The sequence below is a fragment of the Poecilia latipinna genome, unplaced genomic scaffold, assembly GCF_001443285.1.
Source record: "Poecilia latipinna isolate Pla-1442-1.1 unplaced genomic scaffold, P_latipinna-1.0 Scaffold346, whole genome shotgun sequence".
NCBI lineage: Eukaryota > Metazoa > Chordata > Actinopteri > Cyprinodontiformes > Poeciliidae > Poecilia > Poecilia latipinna.
Window position 1 is genome coordinate 365021 of NW_015112962.1, and position 21890 is coordinate 386910.

General features: G+C 39.8%; 1 protein-coding gene across 1 annotated transcript; it reads left to right on the forward strand.

Annotated features, from left to right (window-relative positions):
• Positions 1–6311: 6311 nt before the first annotated feature.
• Positions 6312–21533, forward strand: LOC106949474 (calsyntenin-1-like). Its single transcript, XM_015035728.1, has 2 exons — positions 6312–6586; positions 21036–21533. Exons 1-2 carry the CDS (start codon positions 6505–6507, stop codon positions 21221–21223), a joined length of 270 nt encoding a protein of 89 aa, XP_014891214.1. The 5' UTR covers positions 6312–6504; the 3' UTR covers positions 21224–21533.
• Positions 21534–21890: the final 357 nt, after the last annotated feature.

Sequence of the window (21890 nt, forward strand, 5' to 3'; positions counted from 1 at the left end):
CCACCAGGGGGCTTGAGCAGATGTAAAACTAACTTCCCCTCCATGGAATATATACTAGTCAGTCCCAGTCACCGTTTCACTCACGGTTTTTTCCATTTGCATTCTGGGTAAAAATCTTTCCAAAAGTGTCGTCGTCTCCTCCCCCCCGTCGACAAGAATTTCTTTGTTTTTTTTTTACTGCAAAAACTAAGACCGGCCCCGACCACAGAAAGGAACAGCTATGTGGCCCTCGCAGGAAAAAGTTTGGGGACCCCTGATCTACATACTTCATGAAAATACATAACTACTTAGAAAGCTAAACCTGTATCCAGTCGGCTTTATGGGTAAAAAGTGGAAACACAAAGTGACAATGGGTACAAAATTGAAGAATCGACTTGCAAACGGATCCGTATTTATGTGGCATAGTGGCTTAGCAACTCTCCAGTTCAAATTTGGTGTAGTAAAGCTATGAATATCCTCAAAAGTTAAAGAGCTTCTTTGTTATAACGCTATCTTTGGTACATTGAAAACACTGGTGTACAGATATGCAGTTGCTCCCACCCACTAATTTGCATTTGAACAGCCCCAACTTTACGAAGTCCAACTTGTCTAATTTCATCAGCTGCCGTGGACGAGGCGTTTAATTTTCTCTGCTCATAATGTGAGACTCCAGGGAGCCAGGAGGACCTGCCCTTCACTGATGACTGATTGGACATATTATGACAGCCATGACAGTCCTCCCCCCCTCCCCCCCGTCCCCAAACACTCCGAGGCAATAAAGCCGAGGAGGTGAGAGCGTGTCGCCGGCCTGACCCGCAGTGTGAACCCTCCCAACAGCGTGTCAGAGGTGACCTTCTGTGGGGTTCAAGGGCCAAGCTCCTAAAAACAATAACATCAAACTCGTGGCACCGCACACACACACACACACACACACACGCACACACACTCCTCGTCCGAGCAACCTGATGCCCATCTGGAAACGCACTCAAAAGCGCACGCGAGAAGAGATGCTGTTCTGTTGAGAGAAACCATAAAAGCGAAGTGAATCAAAATGCTTAACATCATATTCCAGTGATTTAACTAAATATGGATCTGCCTTGAGATGTTGACAGACAGCCTAATCTGCAGGATCCTTGAGGCTTGATGAAGAGGACTGAAGGATCCTGTGAGGGTTATCGAGCCCCCATCTGCCTGATTCCCACTCACTCCGGCTTTGTGCTCATTGTGTCCTGCTGTTAGTAGTAATTCTGTTTGAAAGGAACCAGAAAACGCTGTTAGCAATTTCAAACTGTTCTTTGTCTATAATGTCATTGAGAATATATTATGAAGCATTTCTATGGAAAATTGTGTGAACTGGATGGCAACGGCGCATCACTGCAGTACTTTGTGTGGTTTGAGCAGTGCTCACAACAGCTTCGATACTCGTGATAAAAAGCGGAGTCTCTTTTTTTTTTTTCCACGCTCCGTTTGTCGCCAACCACCCGCTGTAAGTGCTGCTCACTTTAATGTTTGTGATAAAGTGATTACTACAGTCAGACGCTGAAAATGACTTAAACTGAGGAAAAACAAAACTGAGATGGAAGGATTTTTGGAGCAATCTTGGCAGCAAATGGTTATTTGTAACCTTCATCCATCATAGTAACATGGTTTTAATGTTGTAAGCCATTACCTGCTTTCTTCTGTTGTTCTTTGATAAATTGCACCATAAAATTTGGATGTTAAACGAAAGAGAAAAGTGTTCTCACCACTTTAAATGGTATTTGTGAAAAACTATGGTGCTATACTAATCCAACCCGGTATATTATGCTATGTGAAACTATAAAATACTATATAATACAGTATGCTATGCTATGTTCGGCTACACTACCACATGCTACGCTATATTGTACTATACTATGTTATACTATATTATGCTATACCACACATAAAACAGTCCTGCTTCTCAAAAAACTTTGGACGTTTTCTGCACATCAGTAAAAGTAAATCCTCTGTATGAAGCCCTCTTCTTTGATTCATAAAGCTTAAACGTATCCATCTTCTATACAGGTTTGTGCCTTGTAGAGTCTGGGGTTTTTGTAGGGTACGGATGCCAGTCCATCACCGAGGAGCACAAAGACAGAAAACAGACATCCATGCATGCACACTTCAGTACACTTCATATTTTAGTTCTTCTGAGGGGAAAATACATTTATTTTCCTTTTGGCATGGAACTTTTAAAGGATATGGAGCTTTAGCGGATATTCTTACCCACCTGAAACTATCATTTAATACAGTATTATGTTTTCACACTTATGAGATGTGATGTAATTTGATAAAGTACATTTTCTGTGTTTAAAAAAAGGGGAAAACAAATTCCATTTACCTTGTCTAAATGATAAAACATGCTTTCAGTTTGTACAAAAATAAGGGCTTTTAACATCCTTTCACAGTACAGAGAGATGGCACAAGGATGAGACAACAATGCATCAGCAATCATGGCAATCCTAAACAGCGGGGCTATTAACCAAGTGTGCGAGATGTTCTGGAGGAAGCAACACTGCTGTGATTATTCGCTGATGTCTCACACCTTTCCGTCAAACCTTTTTACTGCTCAGCATTGTTCCCCAAAGACACGACAATGGCCACTATCTGTTCCCTGGAGTGTCGGACATCTGTGAGAGAAAGAAATGTTCGCTTTCCCTCCACCACTTCATGTGTTGCCAAGCTGGGAACAAATAAAGCACTGTTCTTCAGTTCTGCTGCTGCTCTGAAGTCAATAGACTCTCCTTGTTTATAGACTCATCACTTAATTGTGGTCATTCTCTGCTGTTTACTTGCGATGACTGCAGCTGTCAGGCCAGTGGAGAGAGAACGTTCGCTTCTGGACACGTCCAAGGGTTGTAAAGGTTATCTCTCTGTTACTTCAAATTGTTATTGTTTCCCAGTCGAGGTAAATGAACAAAGGGATGCTTTACACGGTTACATCTGAAGGACGCGGCAAATAAATGAGCTTAAATTCACAACAGGACTTTCCTCATGATGTTGTTTTTGAGAGGCTTTCTGAGGTGTAGTAGCCTCAAACAAAGCCACTTTAGCATGAGTGCAATGTATGCTAACATTGCTCAGTGCGATGCAGATTTAGAAATGTATGTGCCGAAGTAACTCTGTGATTACTTGGCATCTTCTCCTTAGGGGTGCTGTCTGTTTTGGAAGGTGTTGATTAGAAAGTAGCTCCCAATTTGCAATTCAGGAAGATGCTATTCTCACTTTGGCATGCATGTGTTGTAGCTGCGTCACAGTAGGAAGGATTGTTGGAAATTATCTTCCACTTTGGGACAAGTCGATTTTTTTTGTTTGTTTGTTTTTTACCTATCATTTAGATTTTCAGCTTCCATTTTAATTGTATGGCTCTACAGGTATTTTGGAAATAAAATGCCACAATATAGATAGTTGCTGCTGGTGCTTTTTTTTTTTTTTTTGGGTCAGATTTACATGCTGAAGATCATTAAACACATTTTAAAATCAGACAAATCTGTTTCTTAATGCTTTATTAAGAAAAGATCAGCATTTCCAGATATGGAGCAAATGTCAGGGATTATCACACTGCTTTGTCTGCTTTATCAAGATGACAAAGCAGGTGAATGATGACATATTCAGTTCCAAATTACAGTTATACTTTATATCTTTCAGTTACATCCAAAATTTCAGAAAGTGACCAGATTTAAAATGACCCTCCTCCACTGCAGCATGCAGTTTAGTGCAGCAAGGCACTTTGCAGTATTACAATCACTGAATGTATTGGAGGAGGCGTTTGGCCCCGGTCCTTGGTCTCAGTTTAGCCGTCTGTGCTAAAGAGGCTGCACGCTCCCACAATAACACCGCTGACGTCACTGGCGAAACATCGGACTTGTGATGCCTTCAGGCTCTAATGTCAAGCTCGGAATTTGGGCTGCATGTATATTTAGCATTAAATGAATACGAATGATAAAATCAAACAAGTGGATTGTTTTTGATATGCGGTTGGGGAAACAAACGAAACCCATAGTAATGAAAGGATAAAAGAATAAACAAATCTTATCTCGGGGAATCGTCTGTGAAACACAAGTTAATGTTTAAAGTTTACTGCACATTGGTTTAAGTATTGTCAGTTTAAGTCGATATTTTGATACACATTGTCAGTTCACAGTAAAATTATAAACCGTGTCCTGGAATTGCTTTTCTGTACGTATTCCAGATCCATTCTGCAAATGTGAATGATTCTGGACTCATCAGAGAAATTAATACTGGATGGAGCATTACATTGATCAATAGAGCATCTGTCAAACAGAAACAACACACGAGTGTTGTTGTGAAGTAAAGCACCTTTATTAAAGTTGAGTTTATCCACGTTTAAGCTATAATATTTTCTATTTAAATGTAATTCATGAGTTTATGCATCAGTAACATGATAACAGGTAACGACAAAAGACTAGAGAACTTTTCTGATCCAAACAAACAAGAGGAAGTTTCTTCACCTGCAGCTGTGCTTTATGAGTTTAACTGCATGTTGCATCATTGCACAATCAGTCAGACAGACAGATGACAGCTGGCAGTTTTCTCAGTAAACATCTGCAAGAAAACATGCTCGGCAACATGCATTCTTTTGACCATGGAAATTTCTGTTAGAGCGACTGTGTCAACATTACAGGGACGTCAACAGATCCCCTTTAGGTTGTTGCATTTGTTTAAAACAATGATCAATAATTATCACTGCATGAGAAATAATAATAAAAAAAAACCTGCACTAAATCATTGTCAGCTGGCTTGAAACAGTTTGAGGTGAAAATGTGTGACCCTTTACTAAGATTTCCAGTTGAAGTGATATAATAGGATGACATTGTTTTAGGGATAAGGCTATTAGTTAAAAATGTTATGAGACGCATTCCCCTCATCCTGTTGTTTGAAAGACAAATAAGAACAAGCCTACTGAGCTGAAACACACACTGAGTCACTATTTGATAATAAAATCTCAGGAAGGATGTATCAATCCACTTCACACTTGTCAAACATATGTTGCAAACCTAAAATGCTGACCTTTTGCAAATCACTCACACAGTTATAACTGAATAAAATTTCTACTTCATTTGTTACAGTTTGATGTGGAAATGTGTCATCTTTGACAGTTTTTCTTAACGTTGTCAGCATTGCTGCTTTGTTATTTTTTGTCTTTGTGTATCTTATGACTCAGTTCTCATCTCATTTCATTTATTTAGTTATTTTTTTCCCCTTGTGTTACTTTTTAGCTTTCTGTTTTCTCTACTATCACACTTTAGCAACTCAGTATAGGAAACTTGGTTACGCCCAATGAAATAATTAACAAATTTATTTAGCCAGTTAGTGATTTATCATTTTTAAACAGTTTTGGGGCTATTTTCTGTATCTGTAGATTTACCTTTTGTAATCCACTGATAAAATTCGAAGCCATTAGATAGGCTACATTCTTCTGTCTCTGATTTTTATCTTGTTTATGTCTTTGTGGAAAAAGAAACCGGTGCAATGTGAATTCCTTCTTTCTCACAGATCACAGAAAAACTATTGGTGTAGTTAAATTAAATTTGTTCCTGTGTACATTTTCATATATTTTGTTGGTTTAATAACTGACAGAGTCGCCAACCCTCACTCTTCAGAAATGGACCTCAACATCTTCCTCTCTATATTTGAGGTTTTTGATTTTACACCATGCAACCAGGCTTTCTACTTTGCAGCAGGTCAATGAAGACAACCTCAAAATGGATAAGAAAAAGCCAAACAAAGGCCATTGACGCTCAAAAATCATCCAATGTGGCTGATTCGAGATAATTATGCTGAGGCCAAAATTTCTCCAGTCACCTAAAAGAGTCGCTGCTAGTATTGCAAATGCTACACTGCGCCTCTTGCTTTTAATTACTTTTTTTAGAAATTAATATTAAACTGTCTGATGATCCACACACTGGAATGTGATTAAAAAAAGCAACAACTAGACAATTTTATTGGAGGTTTCATTTTTTTTCTGTACACAAAAAAACTCTAGACAAATTTTCAATTTTACATTTAAATTGCCATTGGTTACTGTGCTTCAGCCGTTGTGGAATCAGTAAAAGGTAAAGTAAAATTCAAATACATTTTCTAGAAAAAGACAGGGAAATTATTACATTTTGAAAATTATTTATTACTGCAAGTCTTTATTTAAATTACATATTTTCTCTACTTACTTGTCTAGCATTTTGATATTCAATTAAACTGTAGCCACTCTAACGAGTATGTAAACCGTGGTGACTGGTTTGTGCGGACACGTCAGTGTGATTTCCGACAGTCCGAGAACGCAGCCGGGAGAAAACTGCGAGAGAATCAGTGATTGAAGAGAGAGCAGAGCGGCGGTAGCGACGACGGCCATCTTAGAGCTACCGTGGTAACCGACACTCATCTCCTGGATTTTATTTTTCCTGTTCAGTATAAACGCTCCGGCCTGACTGACGAGGACCGAAGAAGGCTGTGTTTGACTTCCCCGCGGCCGAACTCAAAGTCAGGATGCGGTTCCGAGGGAATAAACAATTTGCATCCGCAGTCGGACTGGTCCTCGGACTATTATGCGCGGTGGAGGCAGCTAAAGGTAACTAAGCTGGGATTTATCTGAGCCCGTTGCGTCTCTGTGTGTCTGTGTCTGTGTGAGCCTCTGACAGGCTCGCTTCTGCTTGGGACTGGCGGCTGCCCGGAGCCTTCTGGTTCCGTTCGGGAGCCGTGAAGGTGAAATAGCGGAGGTATAGCCGGGCTGACGGATGCCCGACCACTAACCTGCTCAGGGATGGTGGGTCCAGTCTGGAGCTGCAGCGGATGGATGTGGCTGGTGGCAAGTGCATCCCCGCGATAATAATAGACCCGCACAAACTCCAACAGCAGTAACTCTTATTATTATTAATATTATTATTATTATTATTATTATTAGCAGTTTGCGACATTTAATCTTAAATATCATCAGATAAAATAAAACGTACAAAACGACCCCTTTCTGTTATCTCCATCTATTTCTATTTTTGGGTTGCTTCGTTCTCTTTTTTTTAAAATCAAGAATAAAACAAGCCTCACCCTCTCTGCAGATTTTATAAATTATTATTACTCCCTTGTTGCAGGTACTAAATGTACTCCGCTTATTTTATATCTATATATATATATATATATAACAGTTCTTATTTTATTTGCAGCATTCATTTAGTGTGACATGTTTGTGTTTCCAGTGTGAGGCCAAATGATTGGGTTGTGGTCCCATCGCGGCGGGTGTTGTTGGGTCCGCTACGCACTGCAGATCTTATTCACATGTCCTTGTTTTTGTCTGTGGATGTAAATATTTATGAGCCAAGGAGCTCCAGCAGAAAGATCTGCGCCTACTTATGAGTAGAAACTGTACAAAGTCGAAGTGCTGCTGCTCCCTTCTTTTGCAGCATGTCTTTATTTGCTGCAGGGAGGTCCTCCTCCCTCCCTCCCTCCCTTCTCTTCCTCCCTGCTCCTCCCTTTTCAGAGATAAACCCCCCTCCACCTCCACCCCATGAATTTATAGACTGCTTTTATTCTTAAACTCAATGCTCTGGATCTCCAGAGCGAGCTTCCTGATCCGGGGTGTGTGAGAGGCAGGTGTATGTTAGTCACTGGACGTTATCAGCAAGCCTGGGCAGCTATCCATTGTTAGGGCTTAAAATATTGTGGGGGAAACTTGATTGTGCAAATTTGGAAATTAGGTGTGAACCGGAGGAAATGATCCCTGAAAAGAAGGCTGTTCAATCTGGAGACAGAAGGAGCTTCCTTTTATTTATCCAGTTTTTTAAAAAACATACACGTATGTTTGAGCAGTTTGCAAAGCACCATTAGCAATGATTTAATGTTGATTATGTTTGTTGATCTCCCTTTCTTGGGCCTCAGAGTGAAGTCAGCCCGCCCAGGGGATACCGTCTTGTTTTACAAGTTTCATATCTTGTACTTAGTTGGACTTTGAATTCAGGTCAACTCCGGGAAGGGAAGATTTAAATACAAATACATTTCTTTTTAAGAAAGGGAAACCAGTCGATTGAAATCAGATTTGGTCTGAAAAAAAAAAAATCTCAAGATTTTATTTTTAAGCCATATTAGGGCCACCATTCTGCCTGTGACAACCTCAGGGAAACGATATGTTTTACATGTGTTTCAAAGCACCTTTGGAACCAGTTATCAGATTGATTTCCAGTCGCATTTGACCCCAATTTCACTCTGCGCTGGAGAAATGTGTTGTGCGGTTGAAACGGTCATGACAGCAAATTAAATTCTCGCTGTCATGTGATTAACCTGTTCATTCTCCTGTCAAATTTCTTCAGCCGCAAATCCATTGTTCAAGCTAATGATACTTTTCATGGAATCACCAAGTTCATGAACAATCTGGAAGGAAGTTGACAATTTGTAGTCTGGTTAAATAGCCTAAAAAAAAAAAAAAATTAGTGAAGCATGTTTGAATTTATAGATTTTACTTCTTATCTCAGCATCTAAAAGATAAAATTCAGAACCTTATGAAATGTGAGGTGCATTTACATTAATTTACAATCAGATCATGTGTTTCATCTGCGATTAGCCATGTTAAAACTTGTGTTCTTGTCCTACTTTTATCATTTTGGGTTTATTACTGACAGAAGATGATGAAGAAAATACCAAACTGAATGGCTAAACTCAAAGGTAGCCATTTAGGGAGTGCTTTATCCTTGCCTATCTTCCTTTTTTTCTCCCCAGTTTCCATGTGAAACACCTGAGAATGCTCAGCAGTAACTTCATTCCCTTTGTCATCCATTAAAAGGCCACGAAGACCAGTAAATACTTGGTGCTGTGCAAAACGTGCCAGCATCCCAGTTTGTGTGTACAAAGTGCACCTGCTGCCTTTCCCAGCTCTTATCAGGAAAGAAAACCTGTGAAATCAACTCTCCGTGGAGGGCTTATCTTTTATTAACCAAAGGTTACCTGCCTATTTTGTGCGCCGCCTCATGGCTTGTTGTCCGTCTATTTTTTATTTTTTATTACCAGCCATCTGGCAGCGAGATGAAGAAGCCAAAAACTCCCGAGGGTTTGTTTCCCTTGTGGTTCTTGGTCTTGAAAGCTTGTTAAGAAGTGATTGGATGCCAGCTCTATATGAAACAGATTGAGCTAAAGGTTCAGTTTACATGTTTTGGTAGACATCAGAGTTTGTATTTAGAGTGTATGAATCATTTCAGCGCCATCAAGAAAATGTCAGAGTGCAAATGAATTTGTCTCGCGCTGTGCTGGTCAAAGTGTTCAAACTACCGTTCCCTGCTACGCCGGAGACACTTTTGGTCATTAAAGTGCTTCTTGCTTGTTTTCCAGATGTCACCCATGTCATTTATTTCCTTTTCTGTACCCACGAGCAGCTGCTGGGCTTGTCCACCGTGCTCTCGACTCAAACGTTAGGTCTGCTGCAATGCCTGGGCTTCTGCTGTGCAAACAATCGGACAAAGGGAACACTGGCTGCTGGGAAGTTTTGTGGCTCATTCATCACTGAATTAAGTTAATTCCAGTCAAACAAATTGGATGCCCTGCTTTGTGAGGCGTTAACATATGGGTTCTCCTCACATGGCTGAAGCTTATTAAAAACTCAAGTAAGATGCTTTAGTTTTCTTTCCAAGCCTCAACACGTGGGGTTTATTTAATCTTTATCAAATTCTTTAACCAAACTAAGTATACCTCACTGCTTTATCAAAAGTCGGCCAAATGTTCCCTTGACTTTCTTTGGTTATTTTGACACTTGGCATGTTGAAGATTGAAAAAAATATCTTATTTTTCAAATTATCAGGTGCTTCAGCACAGCCTACGATTTTTGGTTTTCATGTACTTTGAGAAACTTTATTTTAGGTCAATAAAAAAAAAAAAAAAGGTTTTGAAAATGTAAACAATATAATTTTTTTATTTTCCAGAGATTGTACTCTAAAGAAAACCGTAAATAACCGTCGGCCATAGAAAACTGGATCGGTGCTTCTCTGTAGATCACAATGAAGCTGAACCTTAATATTTCATACATGTATACCAGGCTTTCCCTCAATGTATTATAAGCCTGGCGGGCCACCAGACTTTACTTGTGCCCCCACCAGGCTTAGCTCTGCCTATTTATTTCAGTTATTTTAAATGTTTGCATTTTTTAAGACTTTATGGTTGGTGTCCAGATACTAATCTTCCAATAACATATAATCATCATGTGATATTTTCAAATTTCCTGTCAACTTTAAAAAAAATTTTAACTCAAAAACACGATGGGCTGCTGGATGAATGACTACCGAACCCCTAACCACCGGGCTTAGCAAGTTTTCTGAGGAAAACCTTGTTTAACTTTTACCCATCTTTTTTATACACTGATAATAAATCAGCTGGAAAATCCCAGGAACAAATGATATATATATAAAAGACTCCACAGACCTGAACAACCCCTTCAGTAGTGAAGGGAGCTCAGGTTTCTTATGTGTTGCAGAAAGCCGTCACTTAAGCCCCGTTTAAGCCTCGAAGCTATTGCTGATCTGTAAGTCATCGTTCCGTGTTGTGGCGATTAGAAACTGCGTGAATACACACGGCTGACAATGGCCGCATTGTTCGCCCCTCTCATGCCACTCCAATGACAATGTTGTGTGCTGTCATTCTGCATCAGTTTACATATTTGTTTTTCCTCTAAAATGACAATGTTAAATGTCGAGAGGATAAGGGTTAAAGGGTTAGGGTATCTCCCTGAAGAACAGGTCTGCTAACATTAATGTAAGCCAAATGAGGGAAATTGCAGTTTTTAAGAAAGCCATCATCGGCAAAAACTTGAACTTATTTAGGAAATTTTAAATATTTTGTCAGCAGTGGGAATAATCAATGCTTTTTTTTTGTAATTAGATCTTATTAAATACAGTACATCAATACAGTGAAATCATTTTATTTTACTTTAATAACAGCCCGTGTCTACGTGGCATCTCTAGCAAAAACACACTCTTTACAAAATTCAACCATCTCAGGAGATTGGGGGGGTGGGGGCGAAGTCAAATGGAGTTCAGGAAGAAAACCGCGCACAAAGCTGAATAACAGGTTTAAACTCAGGACTTTTTCTGTGCTTCTTTGTTGAAGCTGGTAACAAAAATAATTGTATTTAAGAGAATGATAAAAAAAAACCCAATGGTGCTGAGGATAGCTGATAGAACAACTGCTTGGTAGGTTGTAGCTATATTCAAATGAAATTAAAGGATCTTTGGTTGTTTCAACAAGACTCTGTTAAATTTAGATGTATGTTTGTTCTGAATTTTATCCCAAATTGTGCTTGAAAAGTAGGACATGAATGCGTCACATAAATTTGGTTGAAAGCTGGTTAAAAACAATCATTGTTTCCCCTGTTTTGTTTTTTTTTAAAATTTGCTCTGAATAGCAGTTTATTTACCAGCAAACACTGTGCTTCACATGTCAGGTCTAACATGTTTCCCAGCAGCGTTTTCTCTCAGTGAAAGGCTTCCAGGGCTGGACTCTTGACTGAGCAGCGTGTAACAGTGTGGTCACTGTTTGAGAGATCACAACTCAAGCCCCTCAAGAATGTGCGTATTGGATAATCCCCCAAGTGCTAAGATGCCGAGGCATTTTGGTTTGCTAATTTGCCTGTGAGGGTCTGAGACCGCTGGACTCTCATTATTTGGGTCGGCGGTGACTTCGCGCTGGTTGGTGCCTTTACGAGCTGAATGGGGGCGGTGAACTGTTTAGAAAGGGTCATTTAGTTGTGAATATTATTAAGTCGGCCGGATGACTTAGGAAGTTGCCAGTCACCAAGAAAAGTCGAATGCGTTTAGATTATTGCCTTGTTTTTCTTGTTGTGGGAAAACATCAATGTGGAGGTGAGAAGTTTGGGGTTACCGATTTTAAATTTCAATGACATAAAAATATTTTAAAGCAGGAATATTGCTTTTTTTTTTTTGTAAATTCCTGCACTTAAAGTTGAATTTCTAACTCATGAATAAATAATATGTACATGTAATTTTTCCAGTACAAGTTTGGAATTTGATTTCAGTATTTTTCGGATCTGGATAAGTATGAAAAAATAAAATGCGAGTGGAAGAACAATTAAATTTCCACACTGTATTTATGATTCCATTGTGTAAATCCTCCTTCCTTCTTTCTTCCTTGTCTCCCTTCCTTCTTCTGTTCTTTCCTTCCTTAAGTCATCCCTTTGAGAAGATCTTTAAGAAGTCGTGTTTCACTTTTACACGTAGGAATCCTGCTTTAAGTTATTTTTCTGAGTGAACAGTAACCAAATTCCCAGTTGCGCACCTTGTCTGTATGACTACCTTTCTCCCTGGAGTCCCGTTGTTTCCAGGGGAAAGAAAAGAGCCACAGCAGAGCTATTCACACCGGGGCGTATCACATCCACATTCAGGTTCCATGGGAAACAGGTAACCAGAGATCACGTCGCCTGCTGCAGGGCCGCTACACTCCAGCACTGTTTAGACCTTCATCGTCTCACTCTTCCTCACTGCTGCCGTCGTGCAGCTCACACAGAGAGCTGGTTGAGTTACGCTTAAGGTTGCATCGTCTCCAAACCCCTCGCCACCCATCAGCCCGCCCCTTCTTCAGAAGAGCTCTGCGGTCGTCCAGGGCGTGCTCGCGCCATTGGGCGGCTGCGACTGCACAGATGACAAACAAATGTTGTTGCCTGGCAGGGGAACTGAGAAGCTTTCCTGTCTGAGTTGTATGTTTTGGGAGTGTGGGCCCCTGAGGCCCCAGACCTTCCTTTCTGGCTTCTTGGGCCTCTGAGAACAGTCCCAGGTCTGTGATGGAAGCGCCTCGCGACGGCGAACTCAGGAACCTGCAAGGCAAGACAAACAGAGAAGTGTGCTCGCCGTTTGAGACCGAGAGCAGATTGTTCATTGATTATTCCTGGTCCACTTCTCGGCATAATTGGAAGTTTTTCAGTAACTCGGATTTGCATGCACTGCATACCTTCCCCTTTTTGGCTGCGATGTCTATTCGTCTTTGCTGACTTAAAAAAGGCCTAGAGCTGTATTTGACACTGCCAAAAGGCAATGCGCTTTTTTTTTTCCTGTTTTTTTGTTGAAAGTACAGTTGTTTGCTAAAGCCTTTCTCCTAGTTATCAGTGTTCTTGAATATTTAGAATATGTTTTTTTTACTTTTTATTTTGTAGAAAAATGTCCCAGACTCTCTTGGGAAGCACTTCAAAGTCTGGCGTTTCTGTCTGAGCGCAGATAAACCCTTCCTCTTGAGTGTGCTGCTCCAGCTAATAAGACAAGTATGAACAACCAGGCAACAGAACGGCTTTATTTAGCCTCAAACGAAGAGACTGGCGGTCTACTCCAGAGAGCGCGCTGCCTTCAGTCAAGAATTTATAATTCTTCATATTTATTAGCAATGCAGGTGATCAAACATTTACTTAAAAAAAAAAGACACTGAGACTGATGCAAGCTATTCAGTAGGCTAGTTATTGTTTCTTTTTTAGGTAACGGGACACAAATTCTTCTCTTGAGAAATATACCCAGTTGTAATATGTTTCTTTAGGACACCAATCACAAACTGCACACGCACATTTTCCAATTTATTGATGCTTTCATTGGATAAGCAGTGGAGAAAATAATAAAACTAACATCTTTGACAATATGGACAACTGGACTTTATTTTAACAATAAATCAACATTTTTATCATGACAACAAATTTATCACAATAAACGATGAACGATACAATAAATGCCCGTCCCTACTAAAGAAAGCTTTGTAAAATTATTCACACTCCTGTCAGTGTTGGTAATTTTTCCCTCCCCTTTTTTATCCCGTGCATTTAATTGAGACTAAATCACCATCCTGACCCTGCTGGTGAAACGTGGTGGTGGCAGCATCATCTTGCAGCGATGCTCTTCCCCAACATGTCAGGCTTTGCACATTTCTATCAGTTTCCTCTTTTTAATTATAGTTTAAGATAGAACTAAATCTGTTATGATCAGCACAAACAAATATTTAGTCCATCCCCCCCCCGCCAAATCATCGTCTCAATCCCGATATGTTTTGCGTTCTTGCTTTGGCTGTGATGCGATCAGAGAAGATGATTTTTCCGGAGCTGCTGGCGTAACACTGGCGCTTGATTTATGAAGCGGAGCTCCACACCGCAGCGCGGCCGCAACACGTGACTGCGCCATCATTATTACACAACAAGCCCTTTGAGGTTTGCTTGCATTATAAACCCTCATCTGATAATCACCGGCCGCTGCTACAATGTGGACGGCTTTGTTGTTCCTCCTGAGCAAACAGCAGCCTGTGGCCAGACGTATATGATGCATTTCCTTAATCAGGACGGGTATTCGGGGCCTGTGCGGCTAATGGATCTGTGAAAAACCTTTGGCAAATGCTCCAGATAAAGCCACGGTTAATTGTCTCTTAGGGAAACAGTCTTAGATTTTCTGCCACACGTTATCAGAGCTGCAGTTGCTGTTTAACGATTTTTTTTTCTTCTTCTTTCTCCGTGTCACAGAGACGCGCTGTCTGTAACAGCGATGTGGTGGTGGACTATTGAATCTCAGGATTACCAAGAGCCATTGTGTCTGTCCCGTTCTCCCAGGAAGTGTTTCACACGGTTTATAGGTCAAATTGTATAGGTCGGGGTTCAGTCTTTGTGTCCATGTGAATACTTGTTACATTACTTCATTCACTGGGTTTGCCAAACCTAGCAGTTGTACTTGTTTTTTTTTTTTTAAATAGTATTAAAGAAAGTGTCACAGAGCCATCATTAGTCTCACACTAACATAGAAAAACAGATAGTTATAAAATCTAACTGTTGCCAAGTATTTTCTTTTTAAATGTTTCTTAGTTAGATGTCAAGAATGCAGAATGCTTTTGAAGCGCTCAGGAAAATCTATAATGAAATTGTGTCAGGAAAAGTAAAGATTATTGAAATGGAGATGTGCTGAAGATTTAGATAAATGTTCTTTCGGACAAAAATGAAAACGCCAAGATCTGCAGCGTTTTGATTGGAACAACCATCATAACTGCGTTTTTATTACTTTGGCCTCATTTAGTCGTATTTCACAGCTGAAATGTTTTGTCATTTATTCTGAGAATTAATTAGAGCGGCAATAGTAAGGCTTCAGTACTTACAAACTCATTTGTGTGCAATTTGCATTGATTCAGTTAGTCATTGAATCCTTAAATAGCCCCTTCTTAACATTCACGTAGATCAAGATGCTTCACACAGTCAAACTCTAGCAACGTTGCACAATATATGCAGATTTACTTATTTATGGTTGGACTTGGAAGTAATTAATTGTACTGTGAAAAGCCAGCTCAGGATATTTTTCTCATTAGACATTTTAAAGAAAAGTTTCAGTAATTGGTAATTAAATCCAATAAACATTGGTGCCAGTTGAACAAATTGCACTCAAGGTTTTCTTCATAGAGATGATCGTTTCTGAAATAAAGGGATTACAGTGGAACGCTGATATTGGGAGAGGTCTGGTCTGGGAAGCTAATGTCAAACTTTAGCGCTTATGTTCTCAACCTTCTTAAAAAAAAATTTCTCGTTAAGCTCAAAAAGAGGAGCAGGTAATTGGTTAACGTATTTACAGACCATGAAAAAAAAGTCTAACTTTTCAGTTTTGATTCATTTATTGAACATAAATATTCTAATGTTGTTCTAAGTGAGCTGCCAATCATTGCTCAGAGCCAGTTATGGGAAACTTGGCAGCTTTTGACCATTGGCTGATTGATTAAAACATCAATAATCATATTCAAAGAAATTGTTTGTGTTTCTCAAGTTAAGTATTGTGCAACAGGAATCTCATAAAATTTTGCTCTGTCACGAAAAGGTCCCTGTCCAGGTGTGCGGAGCGGGTCACTAGGTTTTTTTGGCCCTGCTGGTCAAAAGCAACCACTTTATCCTGCTGTTTATCCAAACTTCCTCTCTCCAAAACATTTTTAGCCTCCAAAATACAATGTTTATTATTTTCCTGTGCTTCCATATGCTTTTTGTTTTTATTATGAAACCGCATCTCCCCACATGCGCACAATAAAACCTTGGCAGGGGGCTCTACTGTTTTGTTTTCTGGTTCTTGTTTGACCTTTGGAGTGAATGAAGTGGCATTCCTTCATAGGATTAAATGTTATTGGCTTTGTTTGCTGTAACAGGATTGCATAGGACTCTGTTGCTGGGCTCGGAGGATGCTCAGCAGTCCACCATCTGTGCTCATAGAGTCACAGCTTGAGACGTGAATTTTAATTCTCCCCAAGTGTTTATACTTCTCTAGCATGTACGGTGTATGTACACTAGTATCTGGTGTACCGGGTCACTCTTTTGGTAAATTCACCTTACCTGGATGTGTGGATATCAGCGATGTTTCTCCTCTCTGACCCACAGAGTGCAAGCTTAGGCTTTTCTGTTTCAGAGAAATACTTTGCCTCTTTTATTTCAGTAGGTTCCTAATCTTTACATATCTGCTGAGGCTTTTTCTGATTGTTTATATCCACAAAATGTTTTGTGGTAAATATAACTACAGCAAACTCTCAGGCTAACGCGTTTTCCTCATATTTTACTTTAATATATTCCCTGAAAGCAGGATCTTCATACATCGTGTTTGGCACCTAAAGTCAGTTGATTGTGTAACTGAGGGGAAAAATAAATACCAACCCACTTATTAAATAGTCCTTTTATTTCGCGGCTGTCTCTGCTTTATTTTTTCAACATTTACCCTTTTAATTGCTCCTGAACTGAAAATTGATGGCATGACCTGATAATAGAAATCAGAAATAAATGTTGATTTTAGCACACGTTAAATAAAAGAAGTAGAGCGCAACAGGTTTGATTTTACTGGGGATGGACCGATCATCTCGTATCGGCCGATACCGATTTTTATTTTTATTTTATTTATTAAAGAATAGTTCTTTAAACAGAAAGTTTTTAGTTTGGTGCATTTTTGAATAACTTAACACATTTCAGGATTCCCATCATTTATCAGTAGTTTAAATTTTCAGGTTTTGCTGATGACGGCATGATTGCGTTGCTTCATTTCTGAGCGTGGAAATCCTTGTACAACTATCACCTCCCCTTTTTCTTGCATATAGTAACATAAAATAGGTTTTAAATGAACCAGATTAATGTGTTGCGTCTTTAGTTTTATGTGTGAACGGTAATGACACAAACGAACGTTATCTCTCTCTCTCTCTCTCTCTATTGGAGGCTCGCAGGGAGGGGAGACGAAGCCGTCTTGTCAAAGGGGCTTTGTTGGTAATTTCACAACAATGACTTTCATGCTTTAAAAGAAATGTTATGCAAGTCTTGCTGCATGCGTAAGGATCGGACAGACTTCAATTTCACCAGCAATGCACAGCGGCATTGTAGCGGTGCTTTTGAATTCGCCATTGGTTGTGTGGGTTTGCCTCTTTTGTTTTCACGCTGACACTTGCTTGCATTCTTCCACAGTTTGCCATCTGTGAATGTATCTGCACCGACTCTTGTTTCAGTGGATCTGGGCTGCCAATCTGGGTCGCCATTGTTGGGAGCAAGTCACGTGTGTCGGGCTTTTTGCTTGTGTTGCAGAGCAAACTTGATGGTCTTTGAGTTTCCCTTATTTGGGAGCCTCTCGTCAACCCATGTCTGTCCATCCATCCGTCATGCTGCTTATCTTGCTTTTCCCCCCCGTCTGGATCAGATTGAAATACTTTACTGAAACACCCAGCAACACTCTTTACAAGCAGACCCGGTTCACCGACCATTGGCGATGACGGCCGTGACACGAGCTGCTCTTGGTCGAGCAACAGGCCCACATGTGACCCAGCTCAGAGTAACTGTGACTCTGTGGAAGCCAAAGCTGATTATGGCGGCAGTCTGTCCTGGCGGCCCGCCTAAAGAGATCCACTTCACTTCAGGTCACGAGTCACTCAGCGAAGCCATTTATTGGGCTCGGTCATTTCCAAATCACTCGTAAGCACATCGAGGTTTTCATATCGAGCGCCGCTTTTGGAGGACGGGATTTAACCGGGCATGCCGAAAAATAAAGTCATTTCATTTGGGTTTGATTGGTAGAGTCTTTCAGAAGTCTTTCTTTTGCACAGTTTGTCCATTTTAGTCACTATTCCTTGTTGTAGGGAGTTTTAATTTAATGATGTGTAAAAACATGTCTGTAATAAAGATACCTGCTGGTCGCGGTAGCTTTAAAAACCACTTTCCTTCACTGAGGCCTTCGTAATACTATTTAACTGTCAATTGTAGATGTTGCAGATCTATTCAAGTAGGTCGTAATTACTTTTTACTGATTGTGCAATCAGCGATGATTACTCTGCGTTATGTGATGGCGCAACAGCAGCCGATCCAAGTATTGCAGAGGAATATTTAATCTTGCCTTGAAACATTTGCGTCCTTTGAATTGTTGATTTTAGACTCCAGCATTTTAATTTTCAAGCATTTTAAGTATGAAACTTGGAAAGCCTTTTGATCTGGCAGAGTATTTGTTTTAGTGAGTTTAATGCCATTGTGCGAGCAGAATGGGGATAACGAATCCAGTTCTTTTTTGTATGTCTGCGGTAACTCGTATGTAAGTTTAATGTTTCACACTCCCAAAAGCAAAAAGCTCGAGTTAATTTGTTTAGTCTGACTGCCACAGTAAGCTGGTTGTTTGACCTGCTGCTTTGTTTCTGCTAATAAATGTCTGATAAAACTCAGCAGGTATAATAATTAATGTTTAAATATTCTGGAACAAATCTTTGCAGCTTTTTTTTTTTTGTTTTGTTTTTTTCTTCCTACAGTCAGAACCAGTATTTGAAACGAGGCTTTCAATAGCTTGCTTTGATCTACAGTGGGGGGAACAAAAACATTATGATGACTGATGTGCCACTCATTTATTAAAGAGTTTTGTGATTTTTCTAAAAATTGTGAATTAAAAAAAAGAGGATAATTTAAAAAGAGTGGGACCTTGAAAACACATTTCATTCTGTCAATCAAAAATAATTAACTTCTGGAGACATTTTTTTTAAACTTCGGATGGATTATGTCACGGTGCAGCATCCCATGTAACATTTGGCAATGTTGTGCTGCGGTCGATCATTTCCTGCCATTGATTGTGTAGGCTGCAGCGGCAGGTTATTGTTGCTGTCTGTTTGGTGCATGCATGGATGGTTGAGTCAGACCCAATCATTCGTATGGGACGTTGTATGCTGCATTAATTGGATAGGCATAGTGAGCATTCATTTGTGGCTTAAAAATCAATAAGGACAACTTTTTTTTTTTTTATGTGCCTGAACTGTCATTAAAAAGTTTTATCCTAAAGAGCGAAGCAGGTGTCAATCCTGATAAAAGTTTTAGGTGAGATGATGTTGATCTGGATGTATGAAAAAGAAAAATATTTCTTTCTAGCTTTCATTTGTAGGTAAAGAAATAGTTTGTTTGGTTAAATCAAACAGATATGAGCTAGGAAATTATTATGGGCCCCAACACCATTGCTAAAATCTTTAAAACATTTATTATTTATCCATTTATTTACCTGATTTGTGACGTAGGGCTGCAAAGTTTGCAAAAACAAGTCTGAAAAGTCTGCATGTACTGCTAACAATCTTTGCAAAGTGGAACACCGACATACCAGCTCCTGTTTTGATATGCTTTGTTGATCATGTGATCAGTGGATTGGGTCCAAAACACATTTTGCAGAACTAGTTTTTCACCTATTTTGGAAACTTGGTGTGTTAATTTGGAAATCTTTCTTCTTTGAGTTCAGTGTTACAGCAACATGCTGTACTCAGGTCTGTCTTACATGCCTGAGAAACTCGCATCAGAGAGCTGCAGCAGCCAAAGAGGCCTGTTTTTTTTTTTATTTCCACTGCGAAGGTTGAATTAAAACATTAAAGCACCTACATTTTTCCCCTGATTTGGTCAGCCTCAGAAATACTACAGGTTTTCACATTTTCCGGTGGGTTACATTTTATTTCTCAAATTCTGCAATGTCTTTTGCATCACGACAAAATAAAGTATAGAAAAATGTTTGTATTTAGACATTCAAAAGTGATTAATACTATTTAATAAATGATTAAACTAGTAATCTGTTAGTTTATCCATCCACCCACCCATTGGTTTGCTTATCCATCCATTCGTCCGTCTGTCCATCCAGTAGTTTTTGTAGCTTCTACATTTATAGCCTCGCTACTGTTTCCTTGCACACAATTTCTTGTCAACTTTTGCCTATTTTTATTATGAGAAAATGCGGTAAGAAGGCCTGAGACCTCTAGAAATATAAATGCAAAAAAAAAAAAAAAAAAGTCTTCAAAAGCCACACAATATACACATTATTCAACAACAATGTCACAAATGCATGTTCTCCTAATGTGGCGCAGCCTGGATTAGGTCAGTCATTATATCTCTGCTCCTCAGTCTGTTGTCACCAAGTGTTAGCGTCACGTCTGCAGATCAGTAGCCCTTTAACGCCATTGTTCCCTCTCGTGGTGGAGGCAGGGCATATTGACTGTAAGAGTCACTCGCTGCAGCTTTTCCTGCTGTCTGCAGCCGGGAGGCTTCCCATGCAGACAAGCGGACAAGAACCCCAAACCTGACCTTGTCTTTATCATCTACTTGTTGTTTGGTCTGTTGCAGCTAACTAAACAAAAACAGTGAATCTGTCTTTTGAATGTTAAATATGTGGGAAAAAAAAAAAAAAACCCTCTCAGTTAGTATTATCTTGAAATAATCTGGTCTCCTTTCTGGAGGTTGAAAGATACTAGGGAAGAGGGTAGACGTAACACAGAAAGCGTTTTAATTCTTCTGCAGCGATGCTCGCGCCCGCTCCTCGTCGGCTCCCTGCTTTCTGCTGCAGGTTGTCTCTCCACTTCTAAAAATAACATTAAAAGCATCCCTAACCTCATTAAAAATGCATCCACGCCGCATGGGGGGGAGTGGGGGGATGGAGGAGGTAAAAGTCATTCCTGCATAGGAAGAAACTTGTTAAAAAAAAAAAAAAAAGATCTGAATATGTCCACTTCTACGATCAGCTTATTGTTTTGTCGTCGTCGTTTGTCGGCTGATGTTTTCTCTCTCTGCTTCCTCGCAGTCAATAAGCACAAGCCGTGGATCGAGACGACGTACCATGGGATTGTGACGGAGAACGATGACAAGGTTATTCTGGACCCGCCTCTAATTGCGCTGGACAAAGACGCTCCTTTACGCTACGCAGGTGAGAGAGAAAGCTTAAACGCTGCCGCCGCTCGTTCGCCAGTTCATGACCAGCCCCGCTGTTGAGATCACCTTCAGGTCGTAAAATGAAAGAGAAAGCGATGTCACAATGCTCCTTTATGCAAAACAGCCGCGTGACTCACAGATGTAGATAGTCGGTATATATTATTTAAAGGCCGACAATGAATTATTCATTTTGTCAAATTCATTATTCTTCCCAAATAAGACAGAAGGACAGCTGTTCTTAACACGGAAGTAGAGCCTCTGATCTATTTTGAGCGCCAGGCTTTGAAATCACAAATGCATCATGGTTAATTTATGAAGGTCTCCCACCCTGCTGCGTGTTTTAATAAGTTTTAATTCTTCCCGGTGATGAATAAATCTGAGATAAACTGTTTGATTTTTTTTTTTTTTTTTTTTTTAAATTTAAAACAGCAGCTGACTCAGCATGAGGAGGTCAGGAACCGTTAAGTCTTACCTTGTTGCTTTAATTATGGTTTCGCTCTCTGCGGTGACACACACACACATGTGATTCAACCATAAGATTTTTATGACTTGCCTTTCATACTGATGGACATCTGGCTGCCATACAGCAAGATTGTCCCTTTTGATTTATCAGATCAGAATGGTTTTTTAAGGTTTTTTTTTTTTTTTGTTCTTCCCAGAGAGGGAGCCACAATTTATGAGTTTAATGGTATGAGGAAAACATTTGCTCCCGGTGTCTCTAATCACA